A 21879-nucleotide genomic window follows, 5' to 3' on the forward strand; every position below is an offset into this window, starting at 1 on the left:
GAAGGGCCCCCCTCCTGCTTCCCTCTAAGTTTTCCCGCAGACTTGGGTTGGGGAGGGGAAGTTTCTGTCCTCTCGGCCTCTAAGTCTGAGGAGTGTCCTATGATATTGTACAAATTTGAGAGGCTCTACACTCTGAATAAATTATTTAAACCCTCAGAGGAGGGCTACAGCCCTGCCCCGAACCCTTTAGCACTTCCAGGGCAGATGAAAGCGTAATTTAGGACCCTTATGGATTGAGAGCCTCAAGTTATATCTATGTACATGCTTTTTCTTACAGCTCATTCAACACCACCCTCTTCCTCGTGGCCACCAGACGTTATCCAAAACGCAACGTATAGACCCATTTCATTTCAGCTTTCGGCCTGAGAATTGAAATGGAGCCCCCGTTCCCAGAACTGGGAAAGGTGCTGAGGGACTTGCTCCCGAATCCAAGCTTTCCTGCCTCGTAGTGCGTTATTCCACCCTCTGCCCCACTCAGCAGACTCAGTCCCTCTATTCCAAGGCAAAGCTTTGGAACACAGCCCAGGTTTTGAGCTTTCAATACGTTTCTACATGAGGACAGAAAACCAGAACCGCGGAGTTTGGAGGTCCTGTTCGTACGCCAGGAAACACCGGGCAGGCTCTTAAGGAGGATTCCTTCTGTCTGTCCCATCTATCACTGCCTCGTTTAATGCCTCGTGCGTAAACCCAGAACCCAAAGAGGAGCTCTGCGGAGCGTAAACGAGCGGAGCGGTGAGGGTACAGCCACCACAATTAGCCAAGAGCACCCCTAACGCTGAAGAGCTACCGGTCCAAAGCGCGTACGGAAACAACTGAAGGAAACAACTCACCTTTCCTCCACCCGGCTGGTGTTTAATGTTATCTGTTGATCCGATTTTGGAACGTACGTTTTTCAGGTCGGGAGCAGAAACGCTGCTGGTGGGACGAGGCGACTTGGAGACGGAGCTGGGTTTAGTCGGAGTCTTAGTGGTCGTTTTTTTAGCATCCGCTGTCGCGGTTGAGGTGGTGGTGGGTTTGGTTGGGGCAGGTTTGGGTTTGGGCCGACTGGTGGCCACTCCGGGTACAGTAGATGTGCTGGAAGCGGTGGTAGAAGTGGTGGTGGCACTACTTTTTACTGCATTTCCACTCTTAGGGCGGCTCAAGTCTGCTACAATTATCACGGCGATAATTGAAAGGGAAGGGAGGGAAAAAGAGGGATGAGACGCCATTTACACTTAATAACATCTCCACAATAAACCCAACCCCGACCAAGGAGGGTTTGATGTAGATGGGAAGTGAGCAAAGTTACCTGAGGGTGACTTTGCAGAGGTCTTCTTCGCATCCGCAGGCTTCGCATCCGTCTTGATGGCTGCCCAAGACAAAACACACCGGTGAGCGTTTCAGGTGAGACGTCTGGAGTCCCAGCACGGATTTCCCCTCTAGCTCAGGGGTTCTCCATGGCTCCACTCATCCTGAGGGGCCCTCTCGACCCACAGACCCCACTTCTACCACGCTGCTTGAAATAAAGCATCTCAAGAATTAACGGCTCCATTTGAACGCCCGGGTGAGGTCCTCCTCATTAAAACAAGCAAAAAAATACTCATGTTTTCCAGGAAAAGGGTCAATTCATCAAAAGCATCATCGTTCGGTGACGCAACACCTGGGGTGTGGTAGGAAACTCACATTTGTCCATCTATAACCTTGACTTTATTGCTAGATCAGTCCTACCAAAGCTAATTTTCTTGCACGTAAGTTATTACACCTCTTTTGGTCCCTATTATATATAATTAGATAAAACCAAAAATCAATCACTAAACTGAACTACACCAATGACGATGACCTGATTGTGTTCCACAGAGAGGACAGCCTCAAGCAGGACCACATCTGGATTTCTCAAAGCAGAAGAAAACCGTACACCCCATTGATCAAGGCAAAAATAATGGACTGAAAAATATAAATAGAGCCTTATTTTATGGAGCTCTTTGATAAGGAAATTGTAGCTTTTTTACTCTCAGGGATGATCAACTTTGGCTAAAATTCTCTTCATTTCGAAAGCCAGAGGAAGGCAACATTAAAAACAAACAATGGACTGAAAAAATCTAAGTTCGAAATTATGAAAACCCCCATCTTCTAACATTTAATTTCAATTAAGAGTCTCAGATTTTTAGATAAACTCAAGTAGCTGGCGGGGTACTTCATGGAATTCCAATAAAGAAAAGGAAAAGAGACAGATAACTATAGGCATTAATAGTCTGGATCCTTCCATCCAGACTTTGCTAAAAGCATTCAATTAAACCCCACGGATCAGATACTACCTAATGAGATGAAATGCCTTTGGATAATTTAATAAGGCCTAAAGGATAGATAAATAATTAATACCAAACACTTCAAAAAAGGTCCCGTCGAACCAACCTAATCTCATTCCTCGAGCCCACAACTTTAATTGGGAAAACTATCAACAGAACAGACTTGGTTTTGTACAAAGGCAAGAGGATTAATATATTACTTTAAGATATCAAGAGATGTTATTTTTATTTGTGTCAGGGGGGAGCCCAATGCTGGAACAGCTCTAAGCCAGGAGTACGTGATGCTGAAAATCCAGAGAATGAGAAAGCCACTGGGAAAATGGTCTCTAATGGCAGTCAAGGACTTTGATCTTCTTCTGATCTGAAAGACGGGGAGGTGGCCTTGTACAAACAGAAAAGCCATTTTCAGAGGGAGGGGAAAAGTAATAAAAAACCTCCCCAAATCAAAAAAAAATTAAAATAAATCAAGCACCACGTAACACATGGCTCTCACTGAGAAAGTGACGGACATCTAACGCTTGAAAAAACCCCATACAATTTCAAAACAAGCCACTAAACACACATTTTTAAACAGCGAGAATGACTAAACACTTGTGGAAACCACAAGGAAGCGAGTGTCTGTGCTTTGACACTTGAAAAGCAAGACCAGATGTCCCTCTGAAAGGGACATCTTTAGCCAGGAACTTATTACCTGGCTCAATGCTATGCAACAAGACACTAAATATTGATCAGAAGAGCTCCAGGTCTCCACCACCTTCACCTGGGAATCCAACTGAAACTGCATGTGCTTGACCTAAACCGAATCGTTAGTGTTCGGCTTGTTGAGCTTCTCCTTCAGGTCCCACCACGCTCTTCATCCTCCATCCCACCCTTGCTTTCTCCTCTGCCAAACCAGGACATCAGCACAGGAAGGACATGGACCTGTTGGAGTGGGGCCAGAGGTGGCCACGGAGGGGCTGGAGCCCCTCTACTGTGAGGACAGGCTGAGAGAGTTGGGGGGTTCAGCCTGGAGAAGGCTCCGGGGAGACCTTGGAGCCCCTTCCAGTCCCTCAAGGGGCTCCAGGAAAGCTGGGGAGGGACTCTGGATCAGAGAGGGGAGCCCTAGGAGGATGGGGAAGGGTTTGACTCTGAAAGAGGGGAGATGGAGCTGAGATGTGGGGAAGAACCTCTTTGGTGGGAGGGTGGTGAGAGCCTGGCCCAGGTTGGCCAGAGAAGCTGTGGCTGCCCCATCCCTGGAGGGGTTCAAGGGCAGGTTGGAGGGGGCTTGGAGCAACGTGGTCTGGTGGGAGGTGTCCCTGCCCAGGGCTTTAATGTCTCTTTCCAACCCAACCATCCTGTGATTCTAGGATTCTGATTCCCTTCCTTCACCATCCATGACTCCTCTGAGCATTTCCAGATCCAGACTTCAACTCCACCAGGAGATCCTCCAGCTGACCTCATCTCGCCCACCCGGTTCTCCCTGTGCTTTGGCAACATCCCACCACCTTGTTGGGTGCCGCAGCCTCTTCCTCCGTACATCTTGCCACTTGGAACAACCTTCCCGCATCTCCGCATGGTTGACTCCATCTCCTTTCAAATGTCATCAGAAAACGCTTCTTTGTTTGCGTCTCAATTTTTGGAAGGTGAAATTAACGGAACTCATTAAAAGGCATGAAACATTCTGGGCTGAGGTTTGCATAAAAGACCACACAAAGTGGATTTTAGAAGGATGTCCCCAGGAGCAGTGCAGATACGGGGCTCCTGGAAAGCCCAACGCTTCCTCCGCGCTTGATTAATTGTATTTTCCCCTCGAGCATAAAGTACAGAACACACATCCAGCCCGATACATCTCAAATAGTTAAACCCCTGCTATTCTTTTGGGAAAGACTGGTTACGAATTCATGCTTTGGGACTCATACAACAAAGCAACCAATAGGTTTTATCAGTTTTACATGTTTATCGGCCAATTTTTGCCAGTGAGGCCTAGTCATTTGAAAGGCCCTGAGAACACCTAGATGTCCTGTTACCTGACCTTAAATCTCTCAAGCTCCATCAGAACAAGAGAAAACACTGTTTTTGAGATGCTAACACGCTGCTTGTGTTTCCTGCTCCCTGTGTTAAACTCCCAGGAAGTTCCCTCTGGCAACACCAGGGCTGGGATATGGTTTTCTGACAAAGCTGATGTGATTTCAGCTCCAAATTCTTCCTGCACTGGTAAAAAAATTCCACTTCTGTTCAGGCCTCCCCTGGTTTTCAGATGCACAAGTTTGAGGGCTTCCAGTCCTTCTCTGGGATTTGCTTTTCCCAAGTTTTAAATTGGTTTCTGTGTTTATTCTGTTACTATGGCAAAACACAGAGGTAAGAGCTTCCTTTTTCTTAAATCCAGCTTGTTCAGTAATTGCATTAACCCTGAATCGCGCCGAGATGAGGTCATTCACACAGAATCCCAGAGTGATATGGGGTTGGAAGGGACCTCTGGAGATCATCTCCTCCAACCCCCACAACCCTAATTCAGATTTTTTTTTTTTTTTTAAGAAGAGGAAGCCCTGTAGAGAAAAAGGCCTGACCTCAGGTCCTGGGGCCTTGGCACAGGATCTTGTGCTGTTTTAAGAAAGTAGGTACTTTGGCTGCCCCTAAAACTTCAAGTCAGCTCCTGGCCAGGTTGGACCAGCTTCCCCTCACAGAAATACTGGTTATCAGCAGCTGTGCTGTCTCAGAAATGGCTATATTTTGAGGTTTTGGGGATTTTATCCCTTCTTTTAAGCCCAAAGATGACAAGCTCAGTTACCAGGAGACTAATTTTAATAAACTGATGGGGCCACGGGATGACTTGGACACGGGGAGAGTAGTGGAAGCCGTGAGAATTCCATGGTGACCCAATGGCGCTACTCAAACAGAAACCTGCTGCTGGTTGGAAAGAGAGATCTCCTGAAATAAAAAAGAAAAAAAAGAGAAAATACTCACAGGTTGGCCTCTTGGGAGGAGAAGCAGCAGTGGTTTTCGCAGCAGCAGCGGTGACCGGCGCCGCCGCCGCGGAGCGAGGAGGAGCAGGGCTGCTCCTGGCAGCGCTTCTGGTGGCGGCCGACAACGGAGGCTTCGAAAGTGAGGTCTTCTTCTCCGGGGCCTTCCCATCTGCAACCTGCAAACGGGCAGGTGGAGTTAGAGCCAAGTATCTCACTGAGTTACGGAGCAAAGTGTTTGTTTGCCAACAAAAAAAGCCCAAAATAAATCAAAATTGTTTAAATTCTTAAGCGCACAAGCTGAAATATTATAATGCAGAAGATTAGCAATATAATGGAGAAGTGACCAACGATATTCCATGTAGGACACGGAGCACAGACCCCGCTGAATATTCAGATCAATCCAGATGTGTTTGAGGTTAACGTGGGGAGCCGTTTACAGATGTGAAGGAGGTTTTGATTTCTGAAGATGGAAAACTAAAAGGGGACTTATTAAAACGCCGTGGACCCAAGAATTAGGTGTCCGTGGTTCGTTCCTCACTTGGAAAACTATTTCCTGCCTCTCCCCGGCACTTGTTTGTGACCTGACTGATCTCTTGGGTATTAAAATACCGAGTTAATGCATGGAAAGAAATGAGAGGAGATTTTTATTTCCTCAAAAAGGGATGCAGAATCACACAAAACTTAAAACTGAAGACAGTGGTTCACAGAACAAAAACCCACCCAAGCACAGATTTATGTCTGCGCTTTCATACTCTTTTTGTTATTTTTAGTTAGTTTTCAGGCACTCGAATGCAGTTAAGCTTAAGCCTGTAGTAGAAATGCTAGGAACTAAACATCAAGCTTCCAAAATAGATTTTAACATTCTCTTTCAAATTTGACACCTTATTCTGTACAATAAGTTAGTGTAGGGAAAATTCAAGGGGCGTTTCCCGTTCTTAGCATTACTTGGGGATGCTGTAATTCCACTTCAAGATGCAACACTAAGAACTGGCCACAATTCTCTTGTTGGAGAATGACAAACCTCCACTATTTCCTAAGCCCCTATTATCAGTTACCTTTCTGCATTTTTTATAACAGCCAAACAAGCAGGGGAAATACTGAAGTGCTCAAAACTGATTTCCCCCCCCCCCCCAATATTAATACCTGAGCTCTCCATTCAGTTTTCCCTGATTCTTCTCTGGATTTTAGAGTTTTCCTACGTTTGTAGTGTATGTATGTTTAAAAACCCACCCTTTATTAATGAAAAGAAATAATTTTATTGTGAACTGTGTCCTCCTGACAGCTCACGAGGACAACGGCAGTAACACCGTCAAGTTTAACCTTCTCCTCCGTGACAACACAAAATTAAACACTTGGGGGGTGGGTTAATTAGTGGGTTAATGGAAGGCGATATTAATAACTGTGCAGCTCCTAACAGCCAATCCCAGTCCTGAGCTCACCCTCATAGAATCATAGACTCATAGAATGGTCTAGGTTGGAAGAGACCCTTGGGATCATCGAGTCCAACCATCTCCCCTACTCTACAAAGTCCTCCCCTACACCATGTCCCTCAGCACTGCATCTAAACGGCCCTTAAACACAGCCAGGGATGGGGACTCCACCCCCTCCCTGGGCAGCCTGTTCCAATGCCCGACCACTCTTTGGGTGAAAAATCGTGACTAGAGCTGGGATTTGATGGGTGGGAGAGGTGGGAGAGGCGGCTGGTAAACGAAGAGGTCAATCAGTTCTGGGAGCTCCCGCAGGAAAGCAAAGTGTTTCTTACCTTTGGTTTCGTCTCTTTCGGAGCTAAGGAGGAGGAGGAGGAGGGACGGGAGGTGCCGGTGGCCGGGCGCTTGGCGGCGGTGGCCGAAGGAGGACCTGCCGTGGGGCTGGTGCGTTTTTTGTTTGGGTCAGCGGGGGCCGAGAGCGGCCGTTTGGGGCTGGGGGCTGACAAGGGCCTGGCTTTCGTGGCGGCAGGTTTTGTGGAGGAGGCGGAGGCGGCAGGCTTTAGGGGTTTTCAAAAAAAAAAAAAAAAAAAAAAAAAAAAATTTTAAAAAAAAAAAAAAAAAAAAAAGCAAAATCCGGCATAAAAACGAAACAAAACAAAACAAAACACAAAAAATGCAACAATAAAACAACAACAAAAAAATAACAGCGCATCGTAAAACCAAAATATCGAGCTGCAAGAACGGAAAGATGGTATTTTAAATGAAACGAACCCAAAATAATCAGCTTTCTGTTTTCTGAGCCTCATAAAAGGACCAAAAGGAAGCAGCAGGAGATGAAGCTGCCCTCGGGGCCCAGGGGGTGGGGTGGGGGGGTTTGCCGTTTGATTCCAAGCGAAAAGGATGAATTCCAGCCACGTGGAAAGCAGCAGAAGGAAGGGCTGGGGGAGCTGGGATTAGTGGTGGGTGCTCCTGGCATCCCGTCCTGTGCCCAGTGCACGGGGACATCGCTCCCCAACCGCAGGACACAGCGGCCGGGGGGCTCCCAAACCCCCCCATATCCCCTCTCCTGGCCACGTGGCCACTGCCGGTGAGGGGACCACAACCCCCCAGCCTTGGCCACTGCCCTGAGAATTTGGGGTTGGATTTTGCCAAACGGGGCAAACTCTAACAGCAAGTACCTCTCTGTTCCATAAAGAGCCCTAAAATAAGAGAATTTCAGCTCCTATTACCCCTGAATGCTAATTGTAACGCAAATAAATGTGCTGCAAACAGCGAGATGTTCTGTAAAGAGCCCTAAAATAAGAGAATGTCAGCTCCTATTACCCCTGAATGCTAATTGTAACGCAAATAAATGTGCTGCAAACAGCGAGCAGAGCATCAGAGCAGCAGAAGTGTTATCCCACACGTTTGCTACTCCTACACCACCCATACAAACAGGGAATTAACTTAAATAAAGCTCGCCATGCCTTTATTAAACCCATTTCCAATCAACACCACTACGGGCCGAGCTGTTTGTTGGCAACTCCAGCAACTGGAATTCTTTATTTCTGTGAAAACGGTTCTCAAACGGCAGCTCAGAAAACAGAACTCGTGTGGCCACAGCTTAAGAAGCAGAAAAGCTGGGAAATTAAAAAAAAAATATGCAGAAACGAAGAGGCCGGAACGTGAAATGACACCTACCTTTGTCTTCTTCTCAGGGCTGGGAGGAAGCTCTTTGTTGGGGGGTGCTGTGATATCGTTCCCTGTCACAGCTTCAGCTGGTTTGGTCTCTTCTGGTTTTCCTGGGAAAAAAATAAAAGGAAGGGAGACTTTTTAAGTTTGAGGGTTTTTTTTTTTGGTTTTGTGGGTTTTTACATATATATTTTTTTTATAAATATATATGTGGGGTTTCATATTTTTTTATATATATATATTATTTTTTAATATATATATACAAAGTTTTTTTTTTAGTTTACTATTATTCAAGACAGAACAGGAGGAGACAGAACCAAGACAGTTAGAGGTTGGCTGTTTCTGGAAAATTCCCCCCAAACCAGAACACCTACAGGAAGAAAGATTTTCCCTGGATGCCAATAGCAGCCAATTCTCACGTTATCCCAGCAGGAAAAGGCAGGCAGCTGATGGAGGAAACCCCTGGTGTAAATGAAGAGCAAACCTTCCCATCTTTCAAGTCATTCACATGAAATGTTGGAATGGTAACGGTGGAGTTGTGACCTCTTCCAGGTTTTAGGCTGTGACTTATCCTGAAGTTTTCAAGCTCTCCAATGGGAAAGGGAAGGAACATGGAAACATGGGGAACACCCAACCCTTGTTAAGTGTGAAAACCATCATGGGGGATAGTCCCGACCATTGTTAAGTGTGAAAACCATCGTTAGGGATCATCCCAACCCTTGTTAGTGTGGGAACCATCATTGGGGATCATCCCAACCCTTGGTAAGTGTCGAAACCATTGTTGGGCATCATCTTGACCCTTGTTGAGTGCAGGAACCATCATTGAGGATCATCCCAACCCTTGTTAAGCATGAAAACCATCACTGGGGATCATCCCGACCCTTGTTAGTGCTGGAACCATTGTTGGGGGTTACCTTGGCCCTTGTTAAGCGTGAAAACCATCGTGCCACGGTGCTGTACACGTGTTTCACAGCAAAAAGCTTCAGTTTGGCTACAATGGTTGCCATTTTTTTCAGGGTGATGGGTCATTTTTGTCATTGCCACCCAAGGCCGAGCGGGGACAGCAGATACACACGCTCATCTCCCAAGAGCAGCCGAGCAGCCACAACCAATTCATCTCCTTCTGAAAACCAGTCTCTAAAGCCACGTCTGGCCACCGGCAGAGGGTGACTGCCACCCCCCCAGAGCAGACAACAGAACAAAACGTTAATTTAGGAGCAGCTTCGCCAAGTCTTCTCCCTAAATCTTACAAATCCTGCAGCAGAACGGCCACGCTGCTCCGCACCCTGAGCCACGCCAGAGGCAATTTCCCTATAAATAGCTTTTAAAACCGTTAATTTTCAGCGGTGCTGCTGCGCGACGGCGCTGGAATTCGATGAAGGACACGGCCCAAGGAACCCATCACCAACGTACGCCTTCTCCCTTGTCATCTGGGGATTAACATAAAGCATTATCTGTGGTGGATGCTTCTTCTTCTAACAAGGCAACAGATTGTAACGCTGCGGCGCACGCTACGGGGCCACCAGACAATAGCGTAACCGTTCCAACGGTGAAAAAGGGTGTTTTCTACCTCTTTTGAAAAATGACTATTTTTATTGCACTCTTTTCTTGCCCGTCAGTCCTGCCGGGAGAGCCCCAGAGGAGGGGTCAGTTCTGGTACAAACGCCACTAGTGAAACAAGGAAAATAGAAATGGCACCTTCCGCCCGCGCTGCTGAAGCTGAACCACAGGATGGGTTGGTTTGTCCTTGATTTATTTTTTTTTTCTGACTCTGGGACAAGTTTAGAAGCTTGGTTTTCTCCCCACATTGCATTGGCCATTGAGCTTCCAAGTCGTACGACATGTTTCGCCGCGCTGGCATTTAACAAAAGACTTGTGAACGAAGAACAAGCACCAAAACGTACAGACTGGACACTATTTTTAATGCAAAAGTCTCAAGAATCATTTGTGTTAACTTAAAAATACTTTTTTTTTTAGTAGTTAATCTATATTGGCTCCTCTATACCAATTTTCTCTGCTACGTTTCAATAAACCTTTATTTTTATTTATTGATATATTGTGTAGAGCAACTGTCAATGGTTCCTGTTTCCAAGGACCGTTAATGCAAAAGTCTCAAGAATAATTCATGTTAACTTAAAAATACCTTTTTTTTTTTTTAGTAGTTAATCTATATTGGCTCCTCTATACCAGTTTTCTCTGCTACATTTCAATAAACCTTTATTTTTATTTATTTATATATTGTGTAGAGCAACTGTCAATGGTTCCTGTTTCCAAGGACCAACCTCCCCTCCATTTGCCCCTGCGCCTGGCGATGGTTTTATTTTGAGTCCTACCAGCCTCAAATATCTCCGAGTCAAGGTGATTTTCCATCCGTTTGGAAGTTACCTTTCCCTGTACTGTCATTATTTCAGCTAATTCAGCGGCAACACGAACCCTCTGGTTTGGTGACGGTGCCCCAGCAGCTACACAGCAACGTGAACCCATCTCCTCAGGGAGACTAATGCTCAAAAAAACCCTCCAAAGTTTCAGGATTTAAATTCCAGCAGCTTCCACGCTCCTGGACTAATGACAACATGAATTTCACATTATTTCACGTTATTTAATCAAGCCCAGGCTACTCTACAGGAAATTTGGAGTAGGTAACGTCAACACACAAAATGATCAGATTGAGGTTCTACAAAACAAATAGGATTTTTCAATTATTATTTTTTTAAATGTAACCCAGAAATGTAGCTGTGCTGCAGGACAGCGCACGTACGGGCTCAGCAACCTGCACCTATAAATAATAGTAATGATGATGATAATGATGATGATGATGATGAGGACGACGTTGACAACAAACGCAGGAGAGCTGGGAAGGAAACCATGATCCAGGTTCCACCTCTCCCAGGCTCTGACACAGGGGGGTCCACAACCCCACAAGGGATTTACAGAAGGAGAGTTTGGTTTCGTGCCCCCTCAATTTGCGTAACAACCCTCTGCTTTCATCCCTCCTTTAATGAGGAGGACACTCTCTGCCACACGGGGCAGGGAACCGCCTGGGAACATTTCCTACTTAGGGGGAATATTAGGCAAAGCTGCCAAACTTCAATCAAATTTGTTCATTAGTCTGCAAGAATTATTTAAGGGACTTTTTCCAGTTTGCTTGTTCCCCCAAGCACGGCAAAAAAAACCCCTCTGAAAGTTATTTCAAAGGCATTTTGTTGGGGGCTGGTGTTCGCCCTGAACACGGCTCCTCCTCCCGCTCCCCAGGGAGAAAATCCAGCTCTGCTGAGTCAGCACCGGGATGGAATTACTCCCGGGGGGTGGAAAAGGGGTTTGAAGGAGACTGGGAAGGACATTCTGGATCTGGCCTCTTCCACCGATAAACTCAAAGGCATCCCCCTGCCATGGGGGTTGTTTTCTCCCCGCGGCTGCTCACTGCGCCGCAGTTTGGTCCCTCCATCCTCATCCCCCCACAACCACTCGCTACTCACTAAATGAGTTTTTAATGGTGGAAATCCAATGGAAATCAACCTTTTTTCACAATACCGCAAGGAACCTCTGCTTCATAATTTCTAAGAGCAACACTGGAAGCAATAATTCCCATCTCAGGCATCAATTATGAAGGAGAGAACTCGAGACGTGGTGCTTTTTGTCTCCCTTAAGAGCGATACCGAGCATCCTTCCGACACGCTCCCATTGGGATTTTAGACAAAACAGGCACATTTGTCACCAGAAAGCCAGTATTTGTCACCAGAAAACAGACTATTTGCCACTGCTGGAGGAAGGACCCAGCCAAGAAGAGCCCACGGTGCTCAGATGAAAACTGAAGTCAGAGGGAACAAGGCTCACCAGCCCAACCCACCCCTCGGAGCAGGTCCCAGTAGACCAAGCTGCTCACACCCATGGCCAGTGTAATTCCCAAATATAAGGAGGTCACACAGTGGAAGGAGCCCAAAGAGGTTGTGAGATCTCCATCCTTGGAGACATTCAGACCTGGAAGGGACACACATGGCCCTTGGAACAACTTGATGTACTTACACGTGGGTTTTGAGTTGGGGGTTAAACTGGAGACCCCCAGAGCTCTGTTCCATCCTAAGTGACTCTGTTCCAGCTGTGGAGAGGAGGATGCCTACATTTAATCGTACGTCTTCTTGAAGCCAAGTCCCAATTATGAATAACTACCTACAGTTTTCCTCATCATAAGGAGAAAACGCCACCCCGCTCTCCTCCAAAAAAAACCCCTTCCTAACCATCCTGTGACTTGCAATTTAGAGATTACCCCCTTGTCCAACAGCTTTTTAACCCGTGTAATTATTTAATATTAGAAGACCAGAACATCGTAGGTTGGGAGGGATCTCTGGAGGTCATTCAGCCCAATCCCCCCACTCAAATTATACCAGATTCCTCGAGGCTGTAGCATCTCCAAGCATGGAGATTCCACATCCTGGGGCTTCTCCTCCGATATTTGACTAATGCATGGTAGAAAAAAGAAAGACTCTCAATTCACAAATTCCTGGCACAAGTTGTTTTACGGCTTCACCGTAAATTGCTCACAACTCACCCAGCACCGTTCGCTCTCATCGGCTGCTGCTATTTTCGTTTCCTGACCCATATTCTTATCCTGGAAAAACGGAAGAGTCTTCTCTCGTTCACAACTTTCATGTCATTCATGGCTTTACGGACAGTGATGGCAACCATCTCCCTCCCCAAGTCCTCCCTCTCCAGTGCTACACAGTTGTAGTTTATTTGGCCATTCCCCATATGAACATCTCTAATACGATGCCTTTATTTATCAGACTTCTAATTTCTTGAGACAGAGGACAATGTGCAGATTCCCACATCACATTCAGAAATCAAGTGCATAATGAATTTATAAATCAATATAATTTTTTCTCCTTTATTCTCTCTTCCTTCCTGAATTCTTAGAACTCCATTAGCTGAAGGGAAGCCCCACAGAACCATCCTTAGGACACCTAAGTCCTATAAAATCCTTACGACAGGAGCGTTATTGCTCCTCCTCTCCAAGGACAGAAACAAACCCAGGAGGGTTAGAGCTGAGCTGGGACCCAAGAGCAGAGCAAACACAGACCTTCAGCCTTTCAGACCCTTTCACCATCAGTTTGGCTGTAACAGCCCTCGTGACAGCTCTTACTGCGCGTGAAAAAACCAGGCACTAAATCCCAAAAGCTTTACTGATGGTGTTTCCTTCCCTGAAGAAGTAAAATTAGAAAAAAGTACTTATAGAAACATACCCGTGAGTATTTTTTAGAAGTGAAACCATGTCACTGCATTGTCTGGAGCTCAGAATAAAAGCCTGTGTGCCTGCAGTTCTCAAATATCACATGGCAGCTTATTCAAGAATAAGAATACCCAAAAATTGACTTTTGATGTCAAAAGGAGCAAGTGAAGACCCCGGTGTGACACATCTTGGGGCTCACCTTAAAAGGCCAAAAGTGAGTAATTCTGTTTTCTGCTACCTCGGTGAGCAAAAGCTGAAGTGAAAATGAAGGCTAACAGTAATTATGGAAGATTTTTAAAGACTGTTATGTCATGTTTTCCTTGTCCCTGGCCAACCAGGCCGGGCGCTCGTCTGCCGCGTCCCCAGCGAGGGAGATTCCGCGGGATAAGCTGAACTAAAACATCATTCAATGAGAACAGCTCCATAATTCTCCCAGGGATTAGAGTCATCAGCTGAAAAGCCATTAAGAGAAATAGATTAAGCAATAAGGCAATGACCATCTTTACTCTCCCTCTTCACCGTAAACAACCTCAGACACAAGCCCAGACCACGTTAAATATTGCTCTTCCCAGAAACGGCTGCGGAGAAGCAGAAGCTCTTCCTCCTCCATCCCTCGCCATCCAGAAGGAGCTGCTTCGTCATGAAACCCACCATCCATCAAATAAAGCCTTTTTGCTTAAGGTTCTTAAGACAAAAAGTATCTACAACCGCAACAAATCTGAATTTAAGCAGACATACAACCTTTATCTGCTTTCTCCTCTCCAGAAAAAGCTAAATAAAGCGTCTCCTTTTTGACCCAAATACAGAATAGACAAGCATTTTATTCAGCACTGAATGCGACTCAATCAACGTGTGTCAAGAATTAAGGAATAAAGCAGATGTCCTCTTTCCTGCATCTTGTAAACCCAGGTTGAGTTGCAAAGACTCTATTTTTTTTTAACCCAAGAAGGGAAATCCTAAATCTCAGAACTCATTCTTCTAGAACAGCCTGAGCTGCTTGCCACGTTACCTAACGCGGCGTGAACTGCAATCACCCGCTAGTGAGAGTAATTAACGTGCTCTGATTGTAACACTGGGCTAAAAATTTGAGGCTGGATATTAAAAAAGCTAAAAAAACCCACTAGCTTTTCCCTTTTCATTGATAAAAGTGGAAGCGCGTTCATCAACCCAACAAAAAGCTCTATTTTCCCTCAACGCCCCCGACAAACCGAAGCAAGAGAGACAAGGACATCTCCCAGTCCCCAAAACCACCAGCAAAACCCCAGCATTAATTGAAACGCTCTTAGATGGGACATCAAGTGGGGAGTAGGGAAGAAATGTCACCTGAATTCCTAATTTTGGCCTGTCCCCAAGGCTGGGCTGAGCGTTGCTGACACCTCCCAGCACCTCCAGGAGGACACCTGAGCTTGGGCAGTGCTGGGGCTGGGGGACAATCTCTTTTCATCATCCCTAGGTATAAAACTGCAATTCCATACTGTTCAAAACACAAAATAATTACAAATATCTCTGAACACTTACTCACAAAGCTATGACCAATGATCCAACTCATCCAACGTCAAATTCTTACCTATCATCTGAGACCGACCCAAGCCACAGAGGAGCTGGTCTGAGGGGCCTTTCAGTTGATACAAGGACTTGGACTTGAAGCACTACGTTTTATACACCTTTACCCAACCCAGCCTGCCCTGGAGACCCATCCATTGAAGTCCTCATTTTTTAAGTCCTCATCCCCTCAAGCTTTCAGCAGGGATTTCCAGGGAGGACCAGCGCACGGGACCAGCATTGGGCTGCCCTCAACTCATCTTCTGCTGCCGAACATCTCCCTGCCCTGCTCCCCTTGACACCTCCCCATCTGCTGGAACCCACTGGTGGGAAGGTCCCCTTCGAATTTTGGGGATTTTAGAGAAAGCACAAGCGGGTGTTACAGAACGGGGAACCCACCCCATCTTGAAGAAGTATCACCGGTTCGTTACGAGGTGGCCGGGCTGTTTCCTAAGCCCGTAATTAACTTTAATCTCTGCAAACCCGAGGCCACAGGCTCTCGCAGCCCGACTCCCAACTCACACACGTTGGAACTCTTGGATTCTATTTTTATCTAAACCCCAAAGTGTCCCGCTGCAAAACAAACAAAAAAAACCTGCAGGAGATCCCAAAGTTGCACTGGAGGCGCCCCTTGCTCATGGATTTATAAAGAAATAAGAATGGGAAAAGTGAGATAATTTGAGCGAGGTGCTGAGTCGCAGAGGGATGAGGGTCCCAGCTCAGCGCGACCCAGTGGAGCCCGGAATTTTGGGTGTTTCAGAGCAGAAAATATTTCAAGAAATTCAAAGAAAGGGAGAAAAGGCAGAAGGTGAAGGCGTGATGACTGACACCGCTTGTCTAAGCGATACCCACTTAGATACGTGCAATAAATCACACAAACAGCTCACACACAACGGGAAGGGGAATCAAATCCCTTGTTCAGGGCAGGAAACAACGCGGCCGCTTGTTCTGGTGAGAGACGCAGCGGCTGCTGGGGAAATCAGGGGGGAAATCAGGGGCCAGAACAAGCCATTTAGAGATTACCCCCTTCTCCAACAGCTTTTTAACCCGTGTAATTATTTAATATTAGAAGACCAGAACATCGTAGGTTGGGAGGGATCTCTGGAGGTCATTTAGCCCAATCCCCCCACGCAAATTATACCAGATTGGGGCTGTAGCATCTCCAAGAACGGAGATTCCACATCTTGAATCTTCTCCTCTGATATTTGATTAACTCACAATAGAAAAATAAATAACCTCACTCTGCAGCCAGGAATTCCTTCCTTAAAACCATAAAACACGCGAGAGATTCGAAAGGGAACTCCTTTTTGTCAGTTTTTAGACTGAAAATAAACCGTGCCATCATATTAACACCCAACAATCTGCAAGAAAGAAATATTTGATGGACAATTCTAGGTCACCTTAAAAAAAAATAAAATAGTAGAGGTTTAGCAAAAAAAATACCTCAAACTGACCAAGCCCTGGAGGAACCCAAACCCAAACCGACCAAACCCTGCTTGGCCAGCACCGAGGAAATCAGCCCCTGGCAGAAGTCCCAAGGACGTCGTTCTGATGATTGGAATCAGGTCAGCCAATTCCTTTAAAGAATTTTTAGGCTGAAAAAAAGGTGCAAGCGATGAAAGTCGTTACCCCTGAATGAAAGCACTAAATTCAGAATGAAGAGAAGGGACAGGCAGGAAATGGAGGAATTAAAAAGGAGAAGGAAGAACCTATTTCTCTGAGATAAAAGAGAGATATGGACCATTTTATGGGACACGTGGCGGCTGGAAGGAGAGCTGGGAGGAGATGCCAAGCCTGAAGCAGGAGAAGGCGATAAGGAAACACACGGGTAATTCAGCCAGAAATAAAATGCAAAGGATGGATTTAGAATCAGTTCCATCCTCACAGCAGAGACCGCTCGCTCGGTCCAGTTATTTTTATGATAAACGCCTCCCTGGTTATTGAGTTTGAAAGCATTTCGGAAACATCCAAGGAATTTTTCTCTGTTTTCTCTTGCATTCCAAAAATCCTTTCTAAACTACAATTACGTAAAGTAAAGAAAACAATTTATTGCTTCCACTGCTGTGGTTTCTGTCCAGGAGAGAATAAATCCAGAGTTTATTTCTTACCAGGGCATTGTACCCAACAAACCAAACCAAGCCAGTTGTTAATTTGGGAGAAAAAAAGGAAAAAAGAAGTTAAAACTCTATCGTTTGCTTGCCCAGCAGAGCCCCAGAGCCAGTTGCCAACTTGGTTATTCCCGTATCTAAGGTTATAGGGACAATAACTTGGGCTTTTAAAATAAAGACTCAGAGAGCACAACATTATAAACCCAGACGCTTCAAAAAAGCTTGGGAATAGAAATTAGGCATCTGCAAAGAGCAGCCCAACCAGAAGACTCTGAGCGTTGACATCTTTCAGTGACCTTTACGTGGCGGACGCTCAGCCCCTCTGGGGAAAACGTGTCAATCCCCCTTCACATTGGGTTTTCAGTGGTTTTCTGATTGAAAAACCCCACATATCTGTGTTTGGAAACGGTTGTGTCTCTCCAGCTCAACGGAATTTGCCAAACCTGGTTTCCTGCTGGTCCAAAATACGAACCTCCTCCCTAATTTGCCTCATTGCAAATGAACTTCAGTTGTGGTGTGGATGTCAGCAAATCCCACCCCCCAAAATTCTGGGACATGGAAGGTGGGCACAAATATAGTACTTTTTCTGGTCCACATTCCTTGCCAACATCACTTTTACCCACATCATGCTTAAGTTAGCAAGAAGCCTGATGACTCTTCTAAGTACGGTTTGACCCTGAAAGAGGGGAGATGGAGCTGAGCTGTGGGGAAGAACTTGTTTGGTGTGAGGGTGGGGAGAGCCTGGCCCAGGTTGGCCAGAGAAGCTGTGGCTGCCCCATCCCTGGAGGGGTTCAAGGGCAGGTTGGAGGGGGCTTGGAGCAACCTGGGCTGGTGGGACGTGTCCGGGGGTGAGACTGGGTGGGCTTTAAGGTCCCTTCCAACCCAAACCATTCTGATTCTATGATTCTAAGTACAAAATTGAGCAGCTCCTTCTTACATCCAAATCCATCTCCAGGTGTCCCCTCCAAGCACGTCTCACAGCCAGGACCTCACTGCATGGCTCTGGTGACCATCACCAGGAGAACTGACAGCTCCCGCCTGCGTGAAAGGACTTGATGTCTCTGTTCAGGCTCCGGAGGGAGCGATGTCTGCAATCCCTGATGTGCTGCCACCAAAACTGACACCGCTGCGTCTCACCGCTGCCAGAGTTATTTAAAATCTGTGCACCAAGTAGACCGTGAGGAACAAGGTAACGCTGAGATCATGGAAAGGGAAGCAGGTAAGACTCCTTGGCACCTGGGAGCCAGGAGGTTTCTGCTGCCAAAACCTCCTTCTATGGATCTCTGACCATGAATCTTGGAAATTAAAAGCACCTCAGAGAAATTACTAGAGGGAGAAGCTGTGGCTGCCCCATCCCTGGATTAGAGAGAGAAGCTGTGGCTGCTCCATCCCTGGAGGGGTTCAAGGCCAAGTTGGAGGGGGCTTGGAGCAACCTGGGCTGGTGGGAGGTGTCCCTGCCCAGGGCAGGGAGGGGTGGAAATTGATGGTCTTTAAGGTCCCTTCCAACTCTAACCATTCTATGATTCTATGACAAGTAAAACTCTAATTAGAGGCAGAATATGATTCTGCTGGAAGTGGTGACAGCTGGAGGGACGGGTGATGAGAGGCGACCGACTGACCATGGGGTGTCACTCACACGCCGCAAACCGGAGGAGAGGACTCCTAAGCTGTAGTTCTTGCAGCCCACGGTGGCTCAGAGACTGCCTTTTCCACTCTCCCCGCTGCAAAATCTCAGCTTTTCAACCCAAACTCGAGCCTTTTGCAGCTCGACCTGAAGCCCCCACCAGCCCCTTACCCTCCTCTCACACCCGGGCATGACAATGTCAAGTTTTATATCCATCCTCTGAAGGTCCAAGCAAACCAGCATCATCAGATGCAAAAAATCCTCACACAAGCCTTTTGTCTTTATCCCCTGACACATTTTCTTTCCTCTTCCCGTGCAAAGCTCTCATTAATACGGGCAACAGACAAAGCACCAGACCCCCCCCTTCACACCCAAAATCTGCAAAAAAAACCCCAGTTTTCTTGCTGGCTGAAGCTGGCGAGAGGGATGTGGATGTTTTTCCAGGCTGGAGAACAAAGATTAACTACTCTTTTCACTGATTTTTAAATCCGGGAAGACTGACCTCATCCATCCCAGCGCTATCGCAACAACAAACCGCTCCAACACAAAACAAGCTGCTATTGATGCCCAGCCACGGGGAAGGGACCGCTGGCAACGGGGGTTTGGGGAAAAGAGGGCAGAGAAAAGTAAAGGGGGAAAATTCCACTTGGAATTTCGGCGCTGGGAAATCTCCCTTCCAAGAGCTTAACCCACTCACTCGCCCCGGCACCCTCAGGGAGAAACCCCAAAAGGTGCTCAAAGCTTCACGGAAAAAGCACAAATCTCAGGTATTTTTGACACGGGGTTTAACTTTGATCAAACGTCCTCGCTCTAATGATGCAGCTGGCAAATCAGATATATAAATATATATATATTTATCAGAATACCTATCATGACAGGGAGTGGCGAGAGGGGACTGGAGAGCTATTGCCACTGTGGAGAGCACAGATTTATAAATCCCATCACTCAGGCTCAGGACCCCAGCACGCAATTCACAGCTGGAGCTGCAACCCGTGCTCTGAAATCAGCCAGGTAATTATCTTTTTGAACCATTTTTCCTCCTTTTTCACCTATCTAAAACCACATCCTTTGTTCTAAACTACCAGACCCGGACCCGTGTCGGTCTCTTCAGGCGGATGGAGCCTCCCCCCCTCCGCCTGCATCCCCCCTGAAGTCAGCTCCTTGCTCCCCAGGCTCCCCCGAGGGAGGTAAAAATTACCAACGTACCATCACGTGGCGGATCTCCTTGCTTGGGAGCCGGGGAGCCCTGTGTGGTGCTGACCTCCATTTCTTTTCTTTCCGGCGGGGTAGTTTTGCCCCGTTCCGTCTCGGTGCCTTTGCTCTGGTGAGAAGCAGCACCGGCAGCTCCATCGCTGGCGTTTCTCTTCTCCCCTTTAGTCGCCGCCGCCGCCTCCTCCTTCTCTTTGTCCTGGCTGCTGATTTCAGGGATTTGCTCCAGCTTGCTGTGATACAAGCTCGGGCTGCCCAGCTCTTTCTTGCCCGAGTTGCCGCCGCCGTTCCGATCCTCTCTCTTCTTGGCGGCCGGTTCCTCCGTCGGGGGGGATTGATGCTCCTTCCCCACCGGCCCCGCACGGTTCTGCTCCGGTCCCGAGCCGGAGCCAGATGTTTGCTCCTCCGCCACGGTCATTGACCTCTTCATGGGAGCTCCTGGCTTCCTGGCCGTGGGGCTGGAGCACTGGGTCAGGCTGCTATTAGGAGAGAGCAGCCCAGTGGCCACGTCTTCTCTAAGCACCGGCTCAGGGTATTTATCGGCCAGGTTGAGGGCGAGGGGCACCGACAAGTGGGAGCACTCGGACATGGCACGCCTCATGGCCTTCCTGGGGTGGGCAGCCCTGCCTGGGAAATCACCCTCCTCCCCACAGCCCAGCTTGTCCTCCATCTCCTCTTCCTCAGCGCCAGCGGCGTTATTGAACTGCCCACTCTTGGAGTCATCTTGGGCGAGCTCCACGGTGGTGGTTGGGGGTCCCGGCTTGGGCGCCGCGGAACTGTCGTTGACCACCCCCATCACGCAGTAGCTGGGGGGTCCATCTTTTTTCAGGCTCCCTTCTTTCCACCCCATGTCCTGAGGGGGGACAGGGTGGAAATTGGGATTCCAGACGCTGATTTCGGGTTCCTTCCCGGCTTTGCTGGGATCGCTCTGGGACACGGCCACGTTGGGCAGGGTGGGCTCGGGCTGGCGTCTGCTCTCCAGCCCAGCCACCTTCTCCTGGTCGGTGATGGCTTCATTTTTACCCAGCCCGGCGCCGGGTTTTTCAGCTCCTGCCTGTCCCACCTGAAAATCTGTAGTTTTCGGGTTTGTGAAGTTCCCTTCTGCAGAAGGAAACGTGTCGGAAATCAGAGACCAGCTCTCAAGGTGACCTGCAGCCGCCTGGTATTTTTTGCCTTGCACCTCAATTTCCCTTTTGTCTTTCTGAGCTATTTTTAGCTCTTTGTCTAATTTGCCTTCGAAGAAGCAGAGCTTGTCCTCGTCGGTGAAGCCGGCGCTCTTAACGAGCCCGTCCTTAATGGGTCCCCCCGAGTTTACATTCAAGCCAATCTCGTTAAGCTTCCCCTCGGTCCTCTGCCACTCGAACTCCGTTTTGCCGAAATCTTTGGGGGACTCCATGCAGCGGAAGGTTTCGGGGAAGCTCTCGGGGTTCTTGCTGTGGCACAGCTGGCTGTATTCGGAGAGCGATGCCGGCTGCTTGTCGGAGAGAGACATCTCCTCTCCTGCTCCTTCCCTTCGGCTTCCTCCTCCCGCGGCTCCGACGCCAACAACCTCCGCGCTCGCCGGCTGCCGGCGCCGGTGACGACACACCGTGCCCCCTTCTATTCACCCCCCCCCAAAAAAAAAAAAACCAAACCAACCAACCCAACAAACCACAACCCACCGAACCCTCCTTCCTCCCCACCCCCTGCCGCACGCCCTCATTTTCCGCAGTCGGCCGCTAGTTCGAAGGAAACCGGCAGGTTTTAGCCTTTAAAACACACAAAAAAAATATCAAGAGGAATGCACTTCTGCAATAGAAAACCCCAGCTCTGGCCAGATACTCGGGGGGTGGGTTGGGGGGGGGTGT

General features: G+C 47.6%; 1 protein-coding gene across 7 annotated transcripts in view; it reads right to left on the reverse strand.

The window, feature by feature from the left end:
* Positions 1-21879, reverse strand: part of MAP4 (microtubule associated protein 4) — a 123857-nt gene that overhangs the window by 12831 nt on the left and 89147 nt on the right. For 4 of the 7 annotated variants that reach the window (XM_014955766.1, XM_014955765.1, XM_014955763.1 and 1 more), the window contains 5 exons: positions 8335-8435; positions 6990-7211; positions 5229-5403; positions 1289-1348; positions 831-1147 (listed from right to left, as the gene is read on the reverse strand). In XM_014955766.1, the coding sequence (XP_014811252.1) occupies positions 831-1147; positions 1289-1348; positions 5229-5403; positions 6990-7211; positions 8335-8435 (875 nt within the window). The remainder of the gene's footprint in view (positions 1-830; positions 1148-1288; positions 1349-5228; positions 5404-6989; positions 7212-8334; positions 8436-21879) is intronic. The other 3 variants (XM_014955768.1, XM_014955764.1, XM_014955762.1) reach the window with 2 other exon arrangements.

This window comes from Calidris pugnax, unplaced genomic scaffold (assembly GCF_001431845.1).
Source record: "Calidris pugnax isolate Ruff unplaced genomic scaffold, ASM143184v1 scaffold272, whole genome shotgun sequence".
Classification (NCBI taxonomy): domain Eukaryota; kingdom Metazoa; phylum Chordata; class Aves; order Charadriiformes; family Scolopacidae; genus Calidris; species Calidris pugnax.